The 10,634-nt window shown below is 42.7% G+C and overlaps 1 protein-coding gene across 1 annotated transcript; it reads right to left on the bottom strand.

The window, feature by feature from the left end:
- Nucleotides 1–141: 141 nt before the first annotated feature.
- On the bottom strand, nt 142–8,687 carry LOC138948037 (mucin-2-like). Its single transcript, XM_070319566.1, has 5 exons — nt 8,684–8,687; nt 4,521–4,619; nt 3,503–3,788; nt 2,674–2,942; nt 142–1,985 (listed from the first exon to the last, which is right to left on the bottom strand). Exons 1-5 carry the CDS (start codon nt 8,685–8,687, stop codon nt 142–144), a joined length of 2,502 nt encoding a protein of 833 aa, XP_070175667.1.
- Between the last annotated feature and the right edge of the window lie 1,947 nt (nt 8,688–10,634).

The following is a 10,634-nucleotide window of genomic DNA, read 5'->3' as shown; positions in this document are numbered from 1 at the left end:
TTCTACTAGCCCGGCGGGCGAGCTGCCAGACGGTTTCTACTAGCCCGGCGGGCGAGCTGCCAGACGGTTTCTACTAGCCCGGCGGGCGAGCTGCCAGACGGTTTCTACTAGCCCGGCGGGCGAGCTGCCAGACGGTTTCTACTAGCCCAGCGGATGTGTTACTCGCCCCTGGCGACCGGACGGTGCATTTGCCAATCCATGCCAAATACAGCCGAGACAATCAAACACGAGGAAGAAAGCACAAACACTCGTCAGAATAACTATGGCAGAAAAGCCGGCAACCTTAGACGACGATCTTTTGTCATCAGCAGACGTTTTCTGGCGAATGGTTTTGCCGGTTTGTGTTTTGTTTATCAACAGAGACTGCCTTATTTCTTTCATGGTCTTCTCGACTTCAGTAATCGTCTGCTCTGTAATGTTAGATGAGACCGACACTACGCATCGACAGCACATGGAGTGCTTTGTAAGACGCGTCTCACGAAAGTTACCAGCGGTGTACGGGTTCCTGGTTTGTGTTGAGTAGACGTTAGTAGTGGTAGCTGTGTCCTGTGGTGTGGATGTCTCTAGTGAGGTCATTGAACCTGGTGTTGACACGTCAGCTGTGGAACTGGCGTGTTTGTGTGACGTCAGGTTTGTCCGTCCATCAGTTGATGTTGTTGATGCTGATTCACCTGACGCATGAGCCAAGGAAAGGTTTGGTTCTTGTGTTGGGACAGTTAGTGAGTCATCAGGCAAGGGAAAGTTTGGTTCTTGTGTTGGGACAGTTAATGAGTCATTAGGCAAGGGAAGGTTTGGTTCTTGTGTTGGGACAGTCGATGGCTCACTAGTCATGGGAAGGTTTGGTTCTTGTGTTGGGACAGTCGATGGCTCACTAGTCATGGGAAGGTTTGGGTCTTGCGTTGGGACAGTCAATGGCTCACTAGTCAAGGGAAGGTTTGGTTCTTGCGTTGGGACAGTCGATAGCTCACTAGTCAAGGGAAGGTTTGGGTCTTGCGTTGGGACAGTCGATGGCTCACTAGTCATGGGAAGGTTTGGTTCTTGTGTTGGGACAGTCGATGGCTCACTAGTCATGGGAAGGTTTGGTTCTTGCGTTGGGACAGTCGATGGCTCACTAGTCATGGGAAGCTTTGGTTCTTGTGTTGGGACAGTCGATGGCTCACTAGTCAAGGGAAGGTTTGGGTCTTGCGTTGGGACAGTCGATGGCTCACTAGTCAAGGGAAGGTTTGGTTCTTGCGTTGGGACAGTCGATGGCTCACTAGTCATGGGAAGGTTTGGGTCTTGCGTTGGGACAGTCGATGGCTCACTAGTCAAGGGAAGGTTTGGTTCTTGCGTTGGGACAGTCGATGGCTCACTAGTCATGGGAAGGTTTGGGTCTTGCGTTGGGACAGTCGATGGCTCACTAGGCAAGGGAAGGTTTGGTTCTTGCGTTGGGACAGTCGATGGCTCACTAGTCAAGGGAAGGTTTGGTTCTTGTGTTGGGACAGTCGATGGCTCACTTGGCAAGGGAAGGTTTGGTTCTTGCGTTGGGACAGTCGATGGCTCACTAGTCATGGGAAGGTTTGGTTCTTGTGTTGGGACAGTCGATGGCTCACTAGTCATGGGAAGGTTTGGTTCTTGTGTTGGGACAGTCGATGGCTCACTAGTCATGGGAAGGTTTGGTTCTTGTGTTGGGACAGTCGATGAATCCTGGGATGGGAACTCTGAAGCCCACGTTGGTGACTCGTCGACAGTGGAGCGTGCTGCAGGCTGGGTTGTCAGAATTGTTGATCCGTCCACTGTATCTGGCGTTGATGACACTTCCGTTGGGGAGGTGGTTGTGTCTTCCGTCGTCAACGTTTCTAGTTTCTCTGTTGAAATGGTGAAATCGGACGAAGTTGCCAAGTCAGCAGTGACAGTATAAGTCACCCCTTGTGTTGCCAAAGTGGAAGGTCGTTGGTGTGACGAGGTGGAGGATCCGTCGGTTGAACTAGTTGTACACAACGTTTCTGAAACCAGGACTGTTGACTGTCATGAAAAGTGAAACATAAAGCAACGATAGATAATGGCGATAAAAGGTTTCTTGAGACATGTGACTGTTCCTCAAGTCAGTGGTAAGAGAGGTATTCCGGCTATTGGCAGTAGTAAGAAACTGAAAGTCGGAACAAATTAAGGGTGACAATAACCCCAGGTACTTCAATCTCTGGGAAAATGACACAGATTTGATTTTCTTAGTGTTGTTTGACATTCTATAAGTTGATTTATGTATAGAAAATGATTAGTGTGAACATCGTTTATATTTTTGGCGTGGAGAGAAAAGTAGGCTAAAAGAATGCAAAATAACATCAAATATCAACAGAAGAAGGTGTGGCTACACTAACACATGTGCGCATGCACACACACGCACATTATCAAGTACGCACTCACATAGGCAGACACTTAAAACTCTCTCTCTCTATCCCCAGACATATCTCGCTCCTCTCTCTCTCTCTCTCTCTCTCTCTCTCTCTCTCTCTCTCTCTCGCTCTCTCTCTCTCTCTCTCTCTCTCTCTCTCTCTCTCTCTCTCTCTCTCTCTCTCTCTCTCTCTCTCTTAAGGACAGATTGTAAAAAAAGGCGTAGCCTTAAATCTTAATCCTTGTTAAATAAAGTTCAATTCAATTCTCTCTCTTTCTCTTTCTCTCATCTCTCTGACTCACCAGGTCCAAGCACCGTTCCGAAGACTTCCACCTCGCACAGCGTCAAAGAATCAGCGTCGTCTCGTTTGATGATGCGAACGTAACGTCCACACACAGAGGTCTTACAGGTGATGGTGACAACACTGCCTGCCGAGCCAGCGTGATAGTAACACTCCTCGTAGTCAACTTGTCCCCTCAGGTTTGAATCTCCCACTTCTACACTGAAGTCACGTAGTCGCTCGCCTGCAAAATAAATACAATACACATGGCAAAAACAATAACTATTGCACCTACTTTCGTTTAGTCAGAGCAGACAAAGTAAGGCGTACAGTGCTGTCTGGTGTATTCATTAAGGCGTACTGTGCTGTAACAGGGGCGGATCAGATCATTTTTAGGGGGGGTTTCCAATTTGTTTTTTGGGACAATTCGACGACGCGAGGGCGCGAAGCGTTCGAACTTCTTCCCCCCCCCCCCTCCTCCGACATTTCTTGATAAAACAAGGAAAATGGAGCAAACTGATGCAATTTGAGCCAAGAAACTTCCCCTAATACACCTTCCAAAAAGTAAATTTAAGAAGACAAATTTGGATCAAAGCAAGGACAATTGATCGATCTGGTGTAACCTGAGCCAACAAATGACCCATCTACTTTCTCAGACCGCCACTTAGAAGGCAAATGCCGGCTCCTACGGGGGTCCGGGGGCATGGCCCCCCGGCAAATTTTGATAAAAATCAAGGAAAAAGGGGCAATCTGAGCCATAAGTTTTTCTTTATTACAACAAACAAAAACAAAAAATCCCCGACCCCCCCCCCCCCCCTGGATCCGCCCCTGTGTAAGGAGAAGTGACGAACACCTTACCACAGCAGTCCTCTCTGTTGTATATAACAACCTTGATCACGGTCACGCTCTCCTCCAGATCCACCAGCCACCAGAGAGGCACCTGGACATATTCTACTGTGTGGCTACACGACCCGTGCCTGTAGTCTTGATCTCTGGTCCCATCCACTGCCAAATGTGAGGGACCACCATGGTGAGAGCTGCTCTGGTTGGTGGGTTTTCTTTTGGCCAGGTTTTCTGTTTGCCCTGATATGGTAAAACACGAGAGGAATATCGAATAATCCTGCTTTGAAAAGTCTTCTGATTTTTGTATTTTGTTTGCCTTGCAAGGTACGTCTACATTTATTGCTATGAAATGTAGGCCCTGTACTAGTTCTTTAGAGCAAGTATACAGTACAGTGACCGTTTTCGTCGGGCCTTTGTGTTTGTTGTCCGAAAAGCCTAAAAAAAATGGGTAGCGCCGTATACTGTATGGCAGCTCGCTTTCCCCAGGGAGAAAGCAGCCCGAATTTATGTGAGGTTACCCTCATGGACTATATAAAAAAAAATCTTATCTTATCTTATCTTATCTTAATGTACGTTATTTGTTTCATTGACCAAAATAATATTGTACACAGATCGAGACAGTCAGTGTTCTCCCAAGACCACACCAGCGGTCGAGGTGAACAATGACTATGGAGTTCTGTGTAAAATGTCATGTTTTGGTCAAAAAAACAAATAACATTTATGTATCGATCGATTTTAGTTAGAATTTAGTTACACACACAGACACACAGACACACAGACAGACAGACAGACACACACACACACACGCACATACACACGCACACACACGCACACACACACATGCACACGTGACACACACACACACACATACACACACACATACACACTTACACAAACACACACACACACACACACACACAAACACACACACACACACACACACACACACACACACACACACACGCGCGCGCGCGCGCTGTTGCAGACTGCATGTCACATTACCATGAATCAAAGACACCGACTCACCCATGACACTGCTGTACATCACGTGCATTCCCACACAGCTCGCGACCATCACTGTCACGTGCGGAGCTGTGTCCGCCGCTACGTTTGAGAGCACAGTGACTGCACAACAAGTGACAACATTGTTCTAAACGATACTGAAATTCGCTATTTAAAGCCACCATCCGTCTCTCGTAAACCACATGTTTCTGATCTCTGAGCCTCCCGAGCTTTTACAGACAGTGATAACATACTTCCATTCGAACGCTTACCGATGAGGAGCATCCTGGCTGCTTTCCGTTAAAAGTGAGACATTTTCAAACAATTTAATTCATGCAGGTAGAAAGGAATGTACTATAAAGCAAATCGGAAGCCTCGTTTTGGCGCTAGACTTAACTGTTAAAATCTAAATCAAAAATTGACAGCAAGTGAAACAAACATCATTAAATCATAAAATGATTCTTACTTCATCAATACAAGATTAGTACAATTCGAAGGTTTGAAAAACAGAGCCCGGAAGCCGGTCATGCAAGGTCGTGTTTGCCCAAGCAGACGAATGTTTTGCATATCACCAGTTTCTTTGAATGGTCAACCGCCAACGCTCAGTTCGTGCCACACGCAGTCGTTTGTTGCATTTTAGATTCAGAGGTACACAATAACGTGCTTTCGCACATACAGCGAGTCACATTGAAACCACAAACTGACGACTTAATTCATCACGTATGTGAAAAAGGGAAAGTGGGTCACACGGATCTACGATCGCTCAGGGATTTAATAAACCACGAGAACTGGTGTGTGGTTTACACATGCTAAATAGCCCATCGAACGAAATGTGTCATGTAACGCTCTTAAATGCCAATGCAAGTGTGTTCCATAAGGTTAGCATTGCTTATTTCGTGAAAGATTCCATCGTTCTGTAAACCTCATCTGAGGCGTATAGTTAGGCTTCAATGCACACAATTTCGTTTTAACAAACAGTAATAATTATGATTTATCCTACGTACGTCAGAGAGACCAACCATGTCATAACTAAACCATAAACTCACCCGTGGGTATATGAAGTAAATGAGGTCGTGTCAAACTAGTCTGGAAGTGACCCAATGTTTCACTGCCTATGATAACGAAGTAACCAAGACAAATGTGCTTCTGGACACACTTTTAGGCTTGTTGTTTTCTCTCAAAATGATGTGAACTAACACGTCTCGCTATTTCTTGTTGAGTGACCTCTTTTTGATTTTACGTCGAATAATTCATCAGGCTTTGGAAAAGATCGAGATCCATTCGACGCGTCTTCAATTTGGACGCATCTACTCCGGGACGTTTGGATCAGAAGGCGCGTACATACTGTAGGATAACATGACACTACATGTTTTGCTATGTGCTTCCGGATTTATTATTTAAGTTATTGAGACATCCCAGTGCACTAAGGGATTTATAGAGCAAATCGAGAAAATTCATTATTGAACGAAGCGCATAGCGCTGAGTTCAATAATTATTTTCGAGATTTGCTCTATAAATCCCTTAGTGCACTGGGATTGTTTCAATAACGATATTGTCAGTACCGCCATAGAAAAAAGAAGATTCCAAGCGCACATTTTGCAACGCGCATTTGAATAGGCATAACTGTGTGGTCAGGTCGTGTACAGTAAAGATCTACTTTTGTGTGGGGTGTCTCAAGTGTGTCGTGCTTTCGTCACACGCATTTTAATTTCTGTTGGTAAATTCCAGTGTAGCGTTAATCTGAACAGTGATGATCTTTCAGAGAGACCTCATTTGAACTCGGAGAAAGGGCTGTGCTCTTCATTATTTGCGATTCGAAACCTCCAGTCGAGCTTCGACGGATTGACTGTGCGGAGTGACTCCCCTTGGATTGACTCGAAGCCGCGGGACTCGACGGTTCGCACATTTTCAAAACAAATGTGGCATATTTCTAGTGTTGTATCTTCACTCATCGGGGAGTCTGATACTAAATATGAACGGTAAGAATGCTCTGAACCCTACACGTATTATATCCCCATCGTTTTTTTCGTTCACATTTGCCCAACATGTTAATTTGCTGAGCGGGGTTTATGTCGTCTGCTAGGGCAATCAAACCACTGCATGCAGTCTGCACTGACTGAGTCTGCACGCACGAGGCACGCTGGTAATAAGTCTTATAATGGTAAGAACGTTCTGAACCCTACACGTTTTCGATTACGATTGTTCTTGCCTTGAAATAATAATTCGGAAACCATTCATTTACTGAACTGATGCAGTCGTATTTCAGTGTAGTCAGTGCGGCTACGTATGACAGAGTCGATCGAGTCAGTCTTCCAAACTGGTCTAGCTGGTACGTTATCGGAATAACACTTGTGTTTTCTGCTAGCGGGTGGGAATTTTATATCAACTCATCATTTGGTAATGTGGATGATAAGCTACATGCCACTAACACGATGAGAAGAATCTATGCAAGTCGGCGAGAATTAGATGAAACAGAGCGGCTTCTATTTTTAGATCAGTGGCGGCCGCACTGTGGCACAGGCACATGCAATCTGTCAGAAAAAAACCACTTCTGCTTTAATTAGGAAGCAGGGAATTTATGGTCATTTGGTATTGTGGAGAATATAAGCTACATGTCAGTAATTAATTCTGAGGATGAGAGCACAGTCTTGCTTAGGTAAAGGGCGTAAGAATACGCTCTGTGGAAAAGTTAGCGCACTCCAAGAGTGCGCTAACAGTTTTAGCGCATCGCCATTAGCCAATCAACTGGTTCACATCAGTCATGTGACACCAGTACTTACTGACAATTATTATTATTATGGTGAGCTTATATAGCGCGAACCACAATTAACTGTGCTCTCCGCGCTTTACATATTAATTTCTGCCGTGTGGAATGACATTTTTTTTACAGACAGACAGACAAACAAACATTTTTTACACACAATATATAACGCATTCACATCGACCAGCAAACCTCAAGCCTGTTAGGCGAGCATTCACCTTTCGCGGCCTTTATTCCAAGTCACACGGGTATTTGATGGACATTTTTATCTATGCCTATACAATTTTGCCAGGAAAGACCCTTTTGTCAATCGTGGGATCTTTAACGTGCACACCCCAATATAGTGTACACGAAGGGACCTCGGTTTTTCGTCTCATCCGAAAGACTAGCACTTGAACCCACCATCTAGGTTAGGAAAGGGGGGAGAAAATAGCGGCCTGACCCAGGGTCGAACACGCAACCTCTCGATTCCGAGCGCAAGTGCGTTACCACTCGTGTTTACACAAAAACATATTTTAACAGCTCTTTTTCGCTCGCATTTCAATATTTAAAAACCCAACTCGTGTAAATCGGGTTTTAAACCTCAAGCCATGTAGTATTCTGTGTATGTGCATTGTTGACCAACATATGACGCACGTACGCGTGCACTTTTGATGACTTGTCTTGTGTGTAAAATCTAAACGATAATAAAAAGTATTTATATCAAATCCCTGTTGCAAGTCTGTTTTTGATTTAACAGGTATTACATTAAACAACTTAGCTTTTATTTGCTAGTGCACGACTCGTGTGCTTTACAACATTCGTTTAGTACAGGTTCACCCCCAAAATTACCACCAACTAAAAATTAATGCTTTTACCTACCGAAGTATACACTGATTTTGTTGTTTCTGGGTGTTTAAGAAACAAGTAAAAACTGCTTTTCTTATTTCCTACTATTACAAGTGTTCGTGAACAAAATTTAGTGTGTTTAATTTTATATTGTAACACGACTTGTTTTTGTTGCTGCTATCCTTGTGCCTCAGAAGGATTAAATACATTTGAAACGTGTGTATGCAAATCGTATCGATGTATATGTGTACACTAAAAGAGGAGTAACATCTACATTATAAAACGATGTGTGTGTGTGTGTGTGTGTGTGTGTGTGTGTGTGTGTGTGTGTGTGTGTGTGTGTGTGTGTGTCTGTGAGCGCGTGTGAATTAACGAAAAAACGACATGTATTACTCAAGGATGAACACACACACACACAGAGATACACAGACACAGACACACACAGGCAAACACAGACACACACAGACACACACACATACACACACACACACACACACACACACACACACACACACACACACACACACACACACATCCTATAATTATCTAAATGTTACAAAATAAAATATGAACAAAATTAACTTGCCTGTACACTCACCCATCATAGTGAAAACAAATGTAAGACCGATCAGATCCATTTTCAGAAGAGAGTGAACCGTGGAATGTTAGTTGTTTGCTCCACTCTCCTCATTTCTGCTATTCTGTGTGGGGTTATATGATAAACAAGTCGCGTAAGGCGAAAATACAATATTTAGTCAAGTAGCTGTCGAACTCACAGAATGAAACTGAACGCAATGCCATTTTACTCGTAGCATCGTCAGGCCACCGCTCATGGCAAAGGCAGTGAAATTGACAAGAAGAGCGGGGTAGTAGTTGTGCTAAGAAGGATAGCACGCTTTTCTGTACCTCTCTTTGTTTTAACTTTCTGAGCGTGTTTTTAATCCAAACATATCATATCTATATGTTTTTGGAATCAGGAACCGACAAGGAATAAGATGAAAGTGTTTTTAAATTGATTTGGACAATTTAATTTTGATAATAAGTTTTATATATTTAATTTTCAGAGCTTGTTTTTAATCCGAATATAACATATTTATATGTTTTTGGAATCAGCAAATGATGGAAAATAAGATAAACGTAAATTTGGATCGTTTTATAAATTTTTATTTTTTTTTACAATTTTCCGATTTTTAATGACCAAAGTCATTAATTAATTTTTAAGCCACCACGCTGAAATGCAATACCGAAGTCCGAACTTCGTCGAAGATTACTTGACCAAAATTTGAACCAATTTGGTTGAAAATTGAGGGCGTGACAGTGCCGCCTCAACTTTCACGAAAAGCCGGATATGACGTCATCAAAGACATTTATCAAAAAAATGAAAAAAACGTTCGGGGATTTCATACCCAGGAACTCTCATGTCAAATTTCATAAAGATCGGTCCAGTAGTTTAGTCTGAATCGCTCTACACACACACACACACACACAGACACACACACACACACACACACACACACACACACGCACATACACCACGACCCTCGTTTCGATTCCCCCTCGATGTTAAAATATTTAGTCAAAACTTGACTAAATATAAAAAACAAGTCGCGTAAGGCGAAAATACAATATTTAGTCAAGTAGCTGTCGAACTCACAGAATGAAACTGAACGCAACGCAGCAAGACCGTATACTCGTAGCATCGTCACTCCACCGCCCGTGGCAAAGGCAGTGCACGTGGAATTGACAAGAAGGGCGGGGTATTCGTTGCGCTGAGAAGGATAGCACGCTTTTCTGTACCTCTCTTCGTTTTAACTTTCTGAGCGTGTTTTTAATCCAAACATATCATATCTATATATTTTTGGAATCAGGAACCGACAAGGAATAAGATGAAAGTGTTTTTAAATTGATTTCGAAAAAAAAATTTTGATAATAATTTTTATATATTTAATTTTCAGAGCTTGTTTTTAATCCGAATATAACATATTTATATGTTTTTGGAATCAGCAAATGATAAAGAATAAGATAAACGTAAATTTGGATTGTTTTAAAAACAATTTTTTTTTTACAATTTTCAGATTTTTAATGACCAAAGTCATTAATTAATTTTTAACACTATTGTGACTAGCACTGCCACGGCGTTTACGTCCTGCCTGCCCAAGCTTGCCACCAAGAAACTTCCCAAAAATCAGTAACTGTAAAGAAATCTGTCTAGCAAGCTTGAATTAGGTCCAATCACCACCAAATTTTGTGTACTAATTCAAAAATGGATGCCCAGTTCAGTCGTGCTATTTATAAGTTTGTCACGCGATTTGTTTTAGCAAAGGGGGGTGAAAGGGGGATGAAAGGGGGATAATTTGCGTTTTTTAACGTTTTTTTGTGTGTGTTTTATTTTCTACTGCTTTTTTTAAAAGTTATTTTTTAACAGAAAGTATCATAAATAATGTTATAACCAAACAAGGTGTAAAACCTATGAATTAGCTGAAATATTGTTAACATTGTACACAGAAATAAGGAGACAGTACAAAGAAAAAAACAAGCAAATCACGCAT

The sequence above is a fragment of the Littorina saxatilis genome, linkage group LG15 (assembly GCF_037325665.1).
Source record: "Littorina saxatilis isolate snail1 linkage group LG15, US_GU_Lsax_2.0, whole genome shotgun sequence".
Taxonomy (NCBI): Eukaryota; Metazoa; Mollusca; class Gastropoda; order Littorinimorpha; family Littorinidae; genus Littorina; species Littorina saxatilis.
The sequence above is the reverse complement of the archived record's forward strand: the minus strand, read 5'-3'. Positions and strand labels throughout refer to the sequence as shown.

Excerpts from the sequence above, each read along its gene's own strand:
- LOC138948037 (XM_070319566.1), bottom strand. Across the intron at positions 2,943-3,502 it reads GAGGACTGCTGTGGTAAGGT|GTGCAATAGTTATTGTTTTT; the intron begins GTTCGTCACTTC and ends AAACGAAAGTAG. Across the intron at positions 1,986-2,673 it reads CGGAACGGTGCTTGGACCTG|AAACGTTGTGTACAACTAGT; the intron begins GTGAGTCAGAGA and ends TCCTGGTTTCAG.